We start from the raw sequence: 16,133 nt of genomic DNA on the forward strand, positions 1-16,133 counted from the left end.
GATTTGGTTCAACCCACTTGACCAAAGACATCTAGATAAAGGACTTACAGAGAAATTCAGATTGTTCTGTTGACACACACATACGTTATTGCTAGCTGAATTTCCTAAGAACATCTGAACAGCCCTGCTGGATCAGAAATCTAAGTCAGCACATTCGAACTTTATTTCTTACTTATCTATTTTTGTTATTTATGTTCCCCCTTTCAGGATGCAAATCCTTCCAAAGCCGCTAAGGTAAAACCAAAATGCAATAATACAATCACAATAAGACAATATTATTTTAAGAAGTAACTATTTCACCGGATCCTTCCCACAGGGCAGCTCTGTCAGGCTTAACAATGGCTAATCACTCTTGATTGAACCAGCCCCCTCCACGAATTTGTTAAAGAAGGACGTAGTAAGAAGCACAACAGAAGAGCCCTGCTGGGTCACACCAAGGTGGCTCCATCTACCTCAGCATCCTGTTTCTGCCTGTGGTCAGCCAAGATGCTTGCTGGGAGCCCCATAAGAAGGAGTTGGAGTCAACAGCCCACCTTTCTCCCTCTTCTCCTCCACATAACAACTCCCGTTCTCTGTTTAGCTGTCATGGATAAGAGCTGCCCATAGATCTGTCCTCCAGGCATTGGTCTGATTGTTTTTAAAGCAAACGTAACCCAGGAGTCATCACTACATCTCCAGACTCTCTCTGTAGGGAAGCAAGGTTTTGCACATGTGATTCAGAACTATTGAGGGGAAGATCCATAGTTCAGGGATAGACCCAGGTTCAGTCCACCACATTACCAGGTAGGGCTGGGAAACACCCCTAGCTGAAACCCCGGAGAGCTGTTGTCAATTAGTGAAGACAAGACTGACCGAATTGCGCGGAAGTTCTGACATGGTATAAAGTAGTGCTATGTCAAAAATTTATCCCACATTTTTTTTCACAACGATTCTCATTCCGTTTGATAGAAGACTAATTGCTTTCGAAAAGAGAGTCAATGGTGAAGAAAATTTAAGGGAAATTCTCATGGGTTTGGGTTTCTTGCGCTTACCTTACTTAGTAGGTGCCTGAGGAGTATGCACGAGTGTCCTTTTTTATTGTACCATCATCTCTCTTGCAGCCTTTAGCCTCCTTGGCTTCCTGCTCCTTAATTAAGCCCAGCAGAAGATGTCAGGAGATAATTTACCCCCTAGGGGTAAATTATTTATTATTAAATTTAATTAAATATTAAATTAGTATTATTTATTATTAAATATAATTATTTATTATTAAATTGATTCTTTTTAGATCAAGAAGCGCATGCAGCCTGGGAGGCTGCAGAGCAGTGGAGAGATGTGTGAAAGAAAGAAAAAACACCCATGGCACCCTTATGTGAGCCCAGAAACACTACACAAGTCCATCATAAAATGCCCTGAGAATGAGGCAGCAGAGTGGGAGATTTTGGCTCAGTACTAGCTCCACCTTTCCCCTGGACCTGGACACAACACTGGACACAACGTGGAGGATGCAAAATGGTGGCCAGCACAGTTGATGCTCTCGCCACTTGCTGTGACCATGCAAAAACCAACAACTACAAGAAGACCCTTATGAAAAAAAAAGAAAGAAAGAAGCTGTGCTACAACCCCTGCAAATGGTGAGCCCTCTCTGTGAGAAACGGTTGAGAATTTCTCCTCCCCCTGGAGAAAATAGATGAAATTGTCCCCCTAATTGCTCTGTCCACATAAAGGGCAGAGAATTTCAAGAGGCTATTTGCACAAAGCTCTAGTATAAAGCATCTTCCAACTAAGATCATTATTCAGAACAATGAGGACTGGAAACCTGATCTATATCCCAAGGAAGGACAATAGATCAATGATAGAGCACCTCCTTTGAATACAACTGGTTACAGGATCAGTCCTTGACATATACAGGCAACTCTGGGGGAGAGAGACCCTGTCTAACACCCTGAAAAGCCTCTGCTAGATACTGAGCTAAAGAGGACGGATGGGGTGACTCAGTATGAGGTAGCTTCCTGTGTTCTTTTATTCAGAATTCATGAGGACTGGCATCTTGCTTTGGTTTTAGCCAAAAGACCAAAGGAGCACCTCCTTTGCACATGGAAGCCCCCAAGGTTAAATCCCAGACAGAATTTCTAGGTAAGGCAGGGAAGGAAAGCTGTTGCCTCTCGGTGCAGGAGAGACTGAACTCGATGACTTGCTAGAAGGTAGCTTCCAAGGTTGCTGATTTATAGTCAACAACCTGTCACTGTTGAATATAATGTAAATTTCAGTAGGTTTCAAGTTTTGTGTGAAAGCTTATTCCTTGCAATAAATATACTACTGACTAACTGTTAATTATTTCAGCCTTTGACTATCAGAGGCCTTATATCAGGATCTAGAAAACCCCCAGAAATTGCCTACTGCATATTGCCTACTACATAATCTCATCCCACCCTACAAAACGCCTGAAGCTCCCAGCCAGGGGGATGCTTTCAGTGTTTCCCAACCTTTTGCACTACCACTCCCATTGCCCACAGCCAACATTTTGCCACAGGTGACAGGAATCTCAAAGCTGGGAAATCAAGTTTGGGAACTGCTTATTTAGATCAGGGGTGGGCAGACTTCAAGCTTGTAGGATCTACTTCACTTTTTTACAAGCACCCTGAGATCCCCCCACCAGAGCCTGGTGCAAAGAAGAAATGCACTTTCAGTTGAAGTATTCTGAACCCAGGAGCTTGTTCCGAGTACCAGAACTGAATGTAGCCCCCCAAGCGTGCTTCATTTCAGCTGTATAAGTTAGGGGTTGAGGGAGTCCTTCGTTGCTGCGGTTATTGCACAATGGGGAGTCAGAAATGCTGGCTGATCACCCAGAGATCCACCGGTCGATCCAGACCTACCTTCGGCCCGCCCTTGTGTTAGATGAAGTCTTCTTGCTTCACGGATGGCAGGATATCTCTTACTCATTACCAGATTGTCAGCATGAAACCCAATTATCACTTAGCTCTGCTGAACTGAATGGAGCCCACAGGCCTTGGACACAAAACCCCACTCCTGGTTAACCCCAAGTGTGCGTCATTTCAGCAGTATAATATAGGGCGGGAGGGAGACATTTGTTGCTGCTGTTATTAAACAATTGGGAGTCAGAAATGATTGCTGATCCACTGCAGATCACCCAGAGATCTACCTTCTGCCCACCCCTGTCTGAGATGTCGTTGGCTGCATTTCTTCATTGTTACCAAATTCTTAGCATGAAACCACATGATAGCTTCATTCTGCCTATGCTCTTTGCTCCTCCAAACAGCCTCTAGAGACAGGTCAGCTGTTCTCCTACTTAGCAAAGAGGCAGATATATGATGGCAAACTCTTCCCAGATCTCAACCCACCTCCAGCTTGATTCAGAGCAGGACCCTGAAAAGCCAGTTTTTGGCTCAAAAATCTGAAAATCATTTATTCCAAACTCAGCTACAAGCAGACCACAATCCAGTGGTTTTACTGGGGGTGGAACAAAGTCTGACATATCCTCCCAACCTCTTGGTTGAAATCCCAGCTTCCAAGTTGCCATTCTCTGCCTTGCACGCACACGCACGCACACGCACACAACTTTCCACATATCTTGCCTTGCAGCAGTAAATGCAACAGCAGGGCTCAGCTCCTTCACTGTCTCTAATTCCCAGGATTCCTGTGACACCGCCATAGCACTATTTTTTTTAATATATAAATGTACTTATTATTTTTAAGTTGATTACTTTACAGGACAAATAACTGTGAACACCAAGAATTTACCATTTTTTAGACTTTGGACACACTACAACCTATCACAAACATTAAAATGCAGTAAGACCCATCAAATACTTTACAACAATAAAACATCTAGACATAAATAACCTTTAAATTTACATTAAAGGAAATGGATTTCCATGTATTTATTTATTTATTACATTTATTAATTGCCCATCTGACTGGTCACCCAGCCACTGGGGGCGATGTACAACCCACCATAAAACAATTTTAAACAATAAAATTTTACCATACATTTTTTTTTTAAATACCCTAACCCACCCCAAATGCCTGCCTGAACAACCACGTTTTTAATGCACGACGGAAGCTCATTAAAGATGTATCACACAGTACTTATCATTCCAAAATCTCTTAAATGGTTCCCATTGCTTTTCAGATTGATTTATCCTGTATCTTCCCTGCTTAACCCAAAGAACCCATGTGATTTTGCTTAAGGTTGTCAAATCCCACATTTTAATATAACACTCTTTTAATCTAGGAATGTCTTTTCTTTTCCAATACATGGCATAAAGAAGACATCCTGCTAAGAACAGATAAAAGAGTAGTTTTTCTTTGTTCTTTGGTACTGCATCTTTCATAAACACATTCTAGGATCAAAAGCAATTGTATATTGCTGAATATTATGAATATTATGAATATTAAAAAATAATTCATTTCTGAAATCTCCTTGCCTCAGAACAATTCCACCAACAATCTATACTGTCTGCTTTTCCCTTTCTACACTTCCAAGAAATATCCTTACAATTTTCATAGATCTTAGATAAATGTAAAGGAGTCATGTATCACTGAGTCAGAAGTTTAATTGAATTTTCTATTAAAGACATAGAGGTAAAGGCAAAGGTGTCCCCAGCCAGTCGTGTCCGACTCTAGGGTGCGGCGCTCATCCCCGTTTCTAAGCCGAAGAGCCAGCGCTGTCCGAAGACTCTTCCGTGGTCATGTGGCCAGCATGACTGAACACCGAGGTGCACGGAACTCTATTACCTTTCCCACCGAGGCGGTACCTATTTATCTACTTGCAATTTCTTGCTTTCGAACTGCTAGGATGGGAGGAGCTGGGACTGAAGACGGGAGCTCACTCCGTCACGCGGCACTCGGGTCTCGAACTGCGACCTTCTGGTCCGCAGTTCAGCGTCTTAACCACTAAGCCACTGCGGCCCCTAAAGACATAGAGGCTGTACATCAATTTGAGTTATTCTAAATATACTTCCACATTTCATCTGATGCTCTTTCTCCAAGTGAGTGTCATCTGGGCTTCTATTTTCTTCAATGTGCATTAATTGGGTAGATTTGGGCTAACATCTTTTTCAGTTTGTCCCACATTATCTTCCCATTGCATTAGTGACTGTGCCAGAGAGTATAAAACTTTTGTTTTATACAGTAAGTTAACGCTTTTACACTTTTACATTGGGTTTTAGTTTGTATTTTATGGTTTTTAATTCTTGTGACTCACCCAGAGAGGTTCAGCTATTGGGTGGAATAGAAATGTGATTGATGATAGATAGATAGATAGATAGATAGATAGATAGATTTTGTGAACTGCCCAGAGAGCTTCGGCTATTGGGCGGTATAGAAATAAATAAATAAATAAGATGATAGATAGATAGATAGATAGATAGATAGATAGATAGATAGATTAGGCTCCAGCTCAGAATGGAGCCATAGCTCAGTGTGACAGAGTGCATGCACTGCATACAGAAGGTTCCGGGTTTGATCCCCAGCTTCTCCAGGTAGAGCAGGAAAATCTCCTGCCTGAATCCCTGGACAGCTGTTGCTGCCAGCCAGTGTTGACAATATTGGGCTAGCTTACCGACAGTCTGACTCAGTATAAGGCAGCTTCTGATGTTCCTATGGAGCTGCAGAAGAACTCTCAGGTATCTGACTCTCATTATGGGCTGAAGGCAAATCATGACCAGCCTGGAAGGAGCCCTCTAATCTGAGAGCGAAGCAGGCAAACCTCTGTCCCAGATCCCTCTTGTGGAAACTTACAAACCAACAGTGAGGACGGCGGGTGGGGATAAACTACGAAAGTCTGGTGTCTCTTTATAATAATAAATGCCAAGCGGTAAATTCCCACCGACAATGAGGTCTCCTGGGCTGTAATAGTCTTGCAGCTCATTCGGCCTGGTCAATCGGCATGTGGTCCTCAGCATCCTCTGGCTGGCCTGAGGCAGGATCCAGAACAACAGCAGCAGGCAAATCATCAGCAGCACAGAGACACCTTCACTTCTAGGTCAGAGACAAGGCGAAACCGAGAAAGACTTGCTGCACGGGCCCCAGCAGGGGAATTAGCAAGAAATGAACAGATGCCAAGTGACCAGACACCACCCCAGCCCTACACAGAAGGGTTCAGGGCATATTTATATGACGTGTGTTTTCTCCAAGATCCCTTTGTTATCGACTCGCTGCATTGAAATCCAGGGGGGATTTCTCAACCATTACTGTCATTTTGATAATTCCAGGGTAGTGAAGCAACTACAGCCCCAGAGTGGCGGGTTCCCTTTGCACTTTGGAGGGAGAAAAACAGGGTTGTGTCTCTGTTTGCTTCTCTGTGGGCCACTTGGACTTGACCTTAGTTGTCAGGCTCTGTCCTTTGGCCTGTGCGAAGCTGAGCACCTCATTCCAAGATGGAGTCCAGGCTCATGCCAATGCTCATTAGCCCAGATGGATGGATGGATGGGAAAGGGAAGAGTTGGCGCCTGGTTATTGAATTTATTTCTATCCGCCCAATAGCCGAAGCTCTCTGGGCGGTTCACAAACATTAAAACCAAACGGCACAGGATAAAACAATATAAAATATAAAAGCATTAAAACCACAATATAACAATACAACCAGAATAAAACCCAGCAGCAATGCAGAGATATAAAATACGATTTAAAACACCAAAGCTAAAAGACTAGAAAGCTAAAATGCTACAATGCCTGGGAGAATAAAAAGGTCATTATTCCGTGTCCTGCACTCTGGGATGATCGAGAGGAGATCCTGGCCTTTCTCTCTGTGACAACCTTTCAAGTACTTGAAGAGCACTATCATATCTCCCCTCAGTCTTCTCTTCTCAAGGCTAAACATGCCCAGTTCTTTCAGTCTCTCCTCACAGGGCTTTGTTTCCAGTCCCCTGATCATCTTTGTTGCCCTCCTCTGAACCCTCTCCAGTTTGTCTGCATCCTTCTTCAAGTGTGGTGCCCAGAACTGGACACAGTACTCCAGAGGAGGCCTAACCAGTGCTGAGTAGAGGGGAACTAGTACTTCCCGGGATTTGGAAGCGATGCTTCTATGAATGCAGCCCAAAAGAGCATTTGCCTTTTTTGCAGCCACATGACATTGTTGGCTCATATTCAGCTTGTGATCTACCACAATTCCAAGTTCCTTCTCACTTGTAGTGTTGTTGAGCCATGTATCTGTCAAGGGCTCCATGGAGGGCTCTCTCAGTCTAATCCAGTAGCCAAAGCCCTACAAGGAGAGACTGAAAGAACTGGGCATGTTTAGCCTTGAGAAGAGAAGACTGAGGGGAGATAGGATAGCGCTCTTCAAGTACTTGAAAGGTTGTCACAGAGAAGAAGGCCAGGATCTCTTCTCGATCATCCCAGAGTGCAGGACACGGAATAATGGGCTCAAGTTACAGGAAGCCAGATTCCGGCTGAACATCAGGAAAAACTTCCTGACTGTTCGAGCAATACGACAATGGAACCAATTACCTAGGGAGGTGGTGGGCTCTCCCACACTGGAGGCCTTCAAGACGAGGCTGGACAGCCATCTGTCAGGGATGCTCTGACTTGGATTCCTGCATTGAGCAGGGGGTTGGACTCGATGGCCTTGTAGGCCCCTTCCAACCCTACTATTCTATGATTCTTCCCAATCTGAGTCCGACACGGTCAAATGCCAAAGTGCCCCCACCAGCACTGCGGAGCTCAGATGGATCTTTGGTTTTGGGGAGATTGTTGAGCTAGGAAGCAGGCCAGGCAACGTCTAGTGTGCAAGTGGTCAAGTATTGAAAGAGATGTGACCAAACACAAATGAGAGCACCTAATCCTGCCTATCATGTAACAGTGGTGGCGGTGTAGAAGGCCACCTTCACCACCACCATTGTGCTCTCAAGAGGATGGATTTGACTCCAGTTGTCAGGTTCCAGCCTGAAGCTGAGTTCTTAAATCCAAAATGGAGTCCAGACTTGTGTCAAAGTTCGTTAGCTCAGATTGATGGCCTGGGAAAGGAGGAGTGGAGACTGCAGGGATAGACAATACTGGGCCCTGTCCAAGAGGAGATGGAAGATGTGTGACCCGCAGGGATTATCGAGCCATTCAGAAGCAAATGGAGAAGTCTGATTGTGATGGTGCCAAAGTCTGGTAGATTGGTCTCTGCATTCAGTGGGCAAGGTAGAGAAGGGGGACAGAATGACCAGGTTTGACCCAAACCAGGTTTGGGTTAAAAGTCTCTACATATATAACATTTTTAAAAATGAGAGGCGGTACAATGGTCAAGCTGAGCTTCTATTTTTTCACTGCCATCTAGTGGGCAAACAGTACTTCAGGGTCAAATTTGAAAACCCTGGGTGGGAATCGCAAACAGGAAAGACAAGAAAGATGTTTCTGGCAATTGAAATAAGGAGAAAATATAATGCAAAGAGCAAATGCCTCAGCACTGGGCAAAGGTGCTAGTGTGGAAAGGACCTTGTTCTTTAACAGATAACTCAGCAAATTAAATTTTCAATAATTTTATTGGACTTCCTAAGTAAATATACTTGACAGGATAGTAGAGTACCAGGGCGTGTTCCAAACGGATGGATCCCTTAATTCTTTCTCCTTATTAGATGACCTTTACAATTGAGATTGGGCCTCAGCACAATAATGTAGCATTTGGGGAGAAAGATGCAACCCAGGAGACCAGCCCCAGAGGCCAAGATGGAGAAGACCTCCACGGCCACCATGGACTTCCCCTTGGTGCTCAGGTAGGTGGGCACAAAGGAGACCCAAACGCTGCAAAACACCAGCATGCTGAAGGTGATAAACTTGGCTTCGTTAAAGCTGTCCGGCAATTTCCTTGCTGGAAAAGCCACTGTGAAGCTGACAAGGGCCAGGAAACCCATGTATCCCAAGACAGTGTAAAACATGGTGGCTGAGCCTTCATTGCACTCCACTACGATCTCTCCAGCCAGGAAATGGAAGTCCAAGTTTGGGAACGGGGGAGAGGTCAGCAGCCAGACAGCACAGATCACAGCTTGGATGAGGGGACAGGCCAGGACAATGGCGTTTGTCAGTTGTCTCCCCAAGAGTTTTCTGGCCATGTTTCCTGGCTTGGTGGCCATGAAGGCCAGAACCACCATGACAGTTTTTGCCAAGACAGAAGAAACAGCAGCAGAGAAGGTGATGCCAAAAGCAGTTTGTCGGAAAAGACAGGTGACCACTGTGGGCTTACTGATGAAGAGGAAGGAGCAGAGGAAGCAGAGCAGGAGAGAAATGAGGAGGACATAGGTGAGCTCTCGGTTGTTGGCTTTGACAATTGGTGTGTCACGGTGTTTAATGAAGGTTGCCAGCACTAGAGAGGTGATCAGAGAGAGGAAAAGAGCCAGAGAAATGAAAACAAACCACAGTGTCTCTTGACAGGAAAGAAAGTGGATCTTCTTGGGGATACACTGATCTTGGTTCTTGTTTGCGTGTTGATCTTCCGGGCACAGGACACAGTGATCTGCATCTGGAATGAGCAACTACTATTGAAGTATCTCAAACATGAGAGAAATATTCTTTCTGCACAGGCCAGTTCAGCCACAAAGGAGGAGATGGAAATAGCAGTTCTCAAGCTTATTGTACTCCTAAGCAATAAGCATATGTATTGGCCCCAGGCCAGTAACCAAGTCACCTGTCGTTTTAGAGGGGCCTAGACATCCATAATGCTTTGCTTAGGTTCGTTATTGGGGCAATTTCCTTGCTAGTGGGCCTCTGAGCATGTGAGATGAGTCAAAGGTCAATAGCGCGGCCCCAGCACATTCCATGCTAACAAAGGCTAGTATCTTATCAGGGCCTAGGAAGTGCCTGAGAAGCGAGGCTGTGTTTATACCGAGTTACAGGAGGCCGTGCTGGGAAAGTTCTGATGGTTTCCCTTCTGACCAAGCGCTGTTAGTCTATGCCGGGAAAGTTGCAGATGAACGCTAATTAACGCTTGCTGCTGCCACGCTGCTTCACTGCTGACATGTATGGTATAAGACCCATTGAACCCCTTGGCTCTGGGTTCAGAGAAGCTGTCTGATCCAACCACTGGGTACGCCTGTGTGCTGTAAGTACTCAGTAAAGGCACCTTGTAAGCAAACCTAGACCTGGCTTACCATTATCTCAGCACCTCCAAACCTTAGCAGTCCACAGCCGGGGCAAACAGCATAACGTCCATTTTATTGCTATCTGTTTAAGCTTCAGTAACTGATTTGGTAAGACCACAGATGGAAAAGTTACAAGACACTTTTTTTTACATGACTACCCGCTATGCCAGACTTATGTTCTATATTCCGCAAGCAGGAAAAGCTCAAATTGTTTAACCAGGAATGAAAACTAGGTAACTGTCGGAATTGAACCATGATCTTTTACTTGCAGCACCTTCTGAATGAGCAAAACAACAGATAGATTCCTTTCTGTCATTTACTTTAGATTATGGTCTGTCCTCTGAGGAGATATGTTCGCGCAGAGGCTGGGGAACAGGTCACAGAAATCACTAGAAATAAAAGGGCAACCTGTTTGATTTTGGGGTAACATTCCCCAGTTGTTACAAGGATGACCAACCACCCGTCCTGATCAGCATTTTGCCCTAAAAGCTTTAGGTCTGATGTCCTAAACAACCATTCTAGAAAATGAAGCATGAGGGTTATTATTCTATTATTTACATAGAAAATAATAAATTTCAGGTAAATCTGTATACTTTGCAAGCAAATAAATAACAGAAGTCTACAATCCAAAATGGAATTTACAGGAAAAAATATTCCTGGGGGACATGGCAGACTCTTCTCCTTGTCTGTGATCTTCCCCTTGGCTCCACTCCACTCTGACCCCAGCATGTTCTGCATTTATATGGCTCTTGAAGTTGAGGTACCTGTTGAGTTAGAAATCGTCCCTTCCGGACAAAGATCACATGTGTAGCAGCAAACCGGCTTCCCCTCAGGAACCTTTCTCCAGTGCCCCGGAGAGCACCGCTCCACACACCTCGCAACAGGTGTTTTCTAAAAGAGAAAAGAGAAGCAGTTGAAGATATCCAGTGATAAAAGTGGCACTAAACTGAGTTGCCCAACAGAGTTTCCTGCTACATGATGGATAGGGTCACCCTTCTAGGAGAGCCAAAAATATTCTGGATGTCTGCAGGTTACTTGGAAACATCATAGAAGAGACTCAACGGGGAGATAGAAATTGGAACGCTGGAACCCCACCCACTTTCCCAGGACCAAACCTGGGAGCTTTGCATGCAAAGATTGCTTTGTACGGCTGGATAATGACCCCTCCCTGGACTCAGTAGGCCTTGGTCTCATCTAGAAAGGCAACAAAGGGAGAGAACTGCAACAGTCTTTAGTTCTACCGTGACCCTAGAACAGGGGTCGGCAACCTTGGCGGGCCCAATGGCACATTTGCCTTCGAAGACGGAAGGTGCATTTGGCCCACAGCCATTTGGACCCTGAGCATTATTTCGTTCCTCCTCCACCCAGCTTGGATTCCCACTTTTCTTCAGCCCCCAGCCTCGATTCCCTCTTCCTGATTCTTCCCTCCACCGCCGCTGCCACTTCCATGGGGTGGGGGTGGGAAAGGAGAGAGGGCGTGGGGAGCGGCTGGCAGGTGCCTTCAGTTGTCTTGGTGGGTGCTCCCTCCCCAGCAGCTGCCCCCAAACCTTCACTTCAACCCCACCTCTGTAGCCCACATGATGGCGTCAGAGCGAATTGCAAAGTCTTGGCCTGGGGGAGCCCGTGAATCCACTCCTCCAACTTTCACAGGAAAAAAAGATCCATTTGGGAAGAAGACCCAGTTCAGGAGATCCTATCTCTTGCCATTTTCAGTGAAAGAAACTTCATCTCCAGCACTGTTGTTAAACCGGACGTTCCTCAAAGAGGCAAGAATCTGAAACGGAAGAGATGCTTAGAAGACAGCGTGACTGTGAGTGGGAGCTGGTATCTTCTAACAAACTGCAACTGCCTTCCGGTTAGGAGACCGTTCCCACCCACCCCATACTCTGTTGTTTCGTTTCCTGCTTAAGATTCATCTTCTTTGGGCGAAATCGCTTGGACATGCATGCCCAGCGCTTTGGGCCTTTTTGGCCGGTGTCGGTGGCTACAACTCTCCAATAGATCTTCGACTGGGTGCTGGAGGGGGTCTGCTCATAGCAGCAAAGAGACCAACACCTGCGGCTCTTCAGCCGGCTGTCAAGAAGGGGCACGGGGTGGAGGGAGCTTTCTGCTGCTTGCTTCTGAGGGCTGGCAGTGGCGACGGGGGGGACGGGGACAGGACTGCTTTGCAGACTAGAACTCCATATTTGGGACAGAGGCCCTGATTCCTCCCTCCTCGATATCCACAGTTCTGTTAGAGAGGAACAGGAAGTCTCTACTACTGCTGGCTTACTTCTTAATGCTCTTTCAGGGAAATGACAGCCCTGGAAGAATATCCACGGGGAATGTCTTTCTCAGGCCATTTCTACATGAGGCATTCATCATATGCTTGCAATTGGCCACTCATGGGAGCTTGCTGGTCCTTTGCATGATGTCATCAACCTCCAGGACGTCTCCTGTCTTTCCCCCCAGTTATCCCGCCTCAAAAACGATTGGAGGTAAGCTGGAATACTTTCTTTAAAAAACCTGCCGTTTCTGCAGGCGGTAGTGTCAGCACACTGGGATGATTCTGCCCGTAGATGGTGCTGTTTCATCGAAAGATATAGAAAGCCCCGTTAAAGCTGCTCAGAAACGGGGTTTCAACTGCATGTCACCTTCGTCATCGGAAGGAGCCAATCCTAATCGCTCCACAGAAACGGAAGCAAAACGCTCCAGTAGGGCGGCAGGGTTTTCCATTGACGTAGAGACACCCCTAGTGTCTTTAGAATGGACCAAGACCAAATGGACCAAATCTGCAAGGAACTTTTTATAGCATTGCCATATCTTAATGAGAGCATTACCTGCCATGGCTGGACATTCAGAAGACTCTTGGCTTCCCCCATCATTGCACGGTTGGATCCTGAGATGTACATGGCATGTAGCGCGTGTGCCACGGAATAGACGGCATTGTAGATGCTGTAGCTGTGACTGGACATCCTCGTCTCAGACAAGGAGACTGGCTGATTCACCAGGTTTTCCTTCCCAGTACACTTTCTGTATCCCCATTCAAAGCTTTGGCCTGATTCCCCAAATTTACATTTAAATGTCCTTTCCCACCAGTAACGGAGAAAGGCGTCTCCTTGCGGCCGGAGTGGATCTAAAGCCCTGAGAAAATCCTTGTATTCTGGCACATCCCTTCTGTGGACTCCGAAGTGTAAAGCACCATGGATGTGTTTCAGAACTCGTCCACTCAGGGGGGATCCGGTAGCAGCCATTTCCCAGAGGGAGGTCAGGATCCAAACCTTCCTAAATGGCGTCTGGGTATTTTCTTCATGAATACCCAATAAAGCTGCTATTTGTATTATAACACTGGAATCCCCAAACACAATCATCACTTCAGGCTCCAACCAAGGACTTGGGATAGTGCCAGATCGTACTCGAAGTGCGCGGGGCTGGTCCATTGACCTGAACATGTCGGTGAAGGCCACACAGATGTCCTCCCGCTTGAGCATGGGTGTCAGCGTCTGGATGAATTCTTCACCTCTCTCATCGCTGTGAACAACCAGCCCAACCCAGTTCCAGTGGAAATGCAGGAGCAGCCGGACTAAGCCCACGTACTGAAGGATTTCCTTGGGATCGATCCGGAAGAAGGAAGGGAATTCCCTTTTCTCCCCCTGAACAGGGTTGAGCAAGCCATGACCAAGCTCAAGGAAGGAATTTCCTGTTAGTCTGTTGATGTTGTGGCATTTTAAAGACATTTTAAAGAATTTGGTGGCACATTTTGTTTTATGGCACGCGCTTCCCTGGCCTACTACAGATGACTCCAGGTGCATGAAGTGCTACCAGGAAGGAAGACATCCATTTAAAAAATAGATGTCTGAATACCAAGTGAAGTTCTGCGATGTCTTTAAGACTCCCCCTGTGTGGATATCACCCCCCAAAGTCCGGTCCGCCATGAAGGGAACCCTGGCAAAGTTCCTAACCACTGCAATGAATGTGTTTATTTTCCAGGAGGTTCACCCCGTGCATGCATTTGGGGGGCATTCTAGCTATAGGGCCCCTCCCCAAAGACAATATTAATAGCCCAATACATAGAGGACTGACAAATGTTATATTATGGTAGGTGGGGGTCTTCCCCCAACCCCCGGAGGAGTAGCTGCATAAACTGATTGCAGCAAGAACAATAAGGAATCTTGCAGCAACGCCTTTGTTACTGAGTCTTTAAGGCGTCACAAGACTCCTTGTTGTTTCTCCCCATCCAAAACTCTTTCTTACAAAACAGACCCGTGGCTGGCTGGGATCAGTCACACGGCAGCCACCTGAGATTCCTGGCTACCACCACGGTTACTGCATGGCAGGTTAGCCAAAGTCCGAAGGCCCCCCACACCTGCCATCCAGAATCAGGGCAACACAGCCACTGCATGGGCAAATACGTGTTCAGAGACTGGGGTGTCTATCTCAGTGTTCCCGAGCTCTGCTGGTCCCCTACATCTCTCCCCAGAAGAATCCCCTTACCTGTGGGATCTTGTAGATGCCCATTAAGGACGTCATCTCCCTTGAGGACTGGACGTCGAGACCCCCAATAACGGAGATCAGTTTATCCTGCCTGTCGCATTTATAATTGGGAATCATTTGGCTCTGCGAGGAAAGCAGAGAGATGCTGTTCTCATGCATGAACCTGACGATGTCCATGTGCGTATAGATGCTGTAGCCCAGGCTGGTGTTGGGAAGGAGAGTCGGATCCTTGTTGAGCTCCGTGGTGGCGAACGCCAAGGCCAGGAAGTGCTGGTAGCTCTTGATTACTGTCCTGCAGGGACGAGGGAGACATTGGGAGGCGGGTGAGGATCCCAACGGAACCGATGAGAAGTGGGGGATTAAAAAGCCTATCTGGCTCAACCTTCTTTGAACGAGGCAAAACCTTCTAGACCAAAGACAAGGAACGATTCACAGAGAAATTTAGATTGTTCTGTTCACACCGAGAGTCGCACGGTTCTGCAAGCTGCGTTTCATTAGATGAGCCCTTGGGGATGAAACCAAGGTGGTTCTTTCTAGGTCGGCGTCCTGTGTCCGAAGGTGGTCAGCCAAGAGGCTTGCTGGGAGCCCCACAAGAAGGACATGAAGGCAACAGCCCTCCTTTCCTCTTCTCCCCCACACAACAACTCCTGTTCTGCGGTAGACTGCCTCTCATTGTGGAACCTCTGTTGAGCTCTCGTGGGTCAGAGCTGCCAATTGACCTCTCCTGCAGGAGCTGGTCTGATCCTTTTTTCCGGAAACGTGACCCAGCAGCCATCATCACATCTCCAAATCTCTCCACGGTAAAGCGAGTTTTTGCAGGTGTGATTCAGCACCACTGAGGGGCAGGGCAGGGCTGCAGCTCGGTGGCAGAGGCCCTGCTTTGCATGCACAAGGCCCCAGGTTCAACCCCCAGTGTCTCCCCGTGGGCCGGGGGAAGTTTCCATCCTGTCTGAAGCCCTGGGGAGCTGTTGCCAAGCAGTGCAGGGGAGACTGGCCAAGTTGCCCCCAAGCTCTCATCTGGTACAAAGCAGCTTCCAGCTTAAAGCGGAACCGTGAGGGCCGGAAACTGGTTCCATATCTAGGGCAAGGACCAGAGCTTACTGACAGTGCACATCCTTCAAATGCGACTGGCCCCAGGGTCAATCCCTGGCATATACAGGCAACCCCGGGAGAGAGAGACCCTGTCCAGCATGCTAGAGAGACTCTGCTCGCTGCCGGGCTAGAGGGGGTCACTGCTCTGGCTCAACAGGAGGCAGCCCCCGTTGTTCCTGTTTCAGTCAGCCCTGTTTTCAGAGCCATGAGGACTGGCATCTTGATTTAGTTTGGCACAAGCACCTGCTTTGCACACCAAAGCCCCAGGTTCAATCCCCGGCAGAATTTAGAAGCATGAGAGGGAAGGAAAGCCACGGCCATCCAGTGCAGGAGAGACTGAAATAGATGGACCGATGGTCTCTCTCAGTTGAAGGAAGCTTTCAAGGTGGCCGATTCATTTTTGTTTTGCTCCCTTTACAGCGCACCTAAAGAGGAATTGCTGAGTCTTTTGTGGTCCAAAATATATCTTAACTTATATGTCAAACAATACAGATAGATGCGTAATTT

The 16,133-nt window shown here is 46.7% G+C and overlaps 1 protein-coding gene across 1 annotated transcript; it reads right to left on the reverse strand.

Annotated features, from left to right (window-relative positions):
• Positions 1-428: 428 nt before the first annotated feature.
• Positions 429-14,711, reverse strand: LOC146333926 (vomeronasal type-2 receptor 26-like). The gene is made up of 7 exons (XM_084825302.1): positions 14,535-14,711; positions 12,881-13,693; positions 10,826-10,952; positions 8,573-9,442; positions 8,278-8,299; positions 5,831-5,982; positions 429-493 (listed from the first exon to the last, which is right to left on the reverse strand). The coding sequence occupies exons 1-7, from the start codon at positions 14,709-14,711 to the stop codon at positions 429-431; spliced, it is 2,226 nt and encodes a 741-aa protein (XP_084681428.1).
• Positions 14,712-16,133: the final 1,422 nt, after the last annotated feature.

This window comes from Heloderma suspectum, chromosome W, assembly GCF_057233095.1.
Source record: "Heloderma suspectum isolate Gila_16-S chromosome W, 16-S_ref, whole genome shotgun sequence".
NCBI classification, from domain to species: Eukaryota; Metazoa; Chordata; class Lepidosauria; order Squamata; family Helodermatidae; genus Heloderma; species Heloderma suspectum.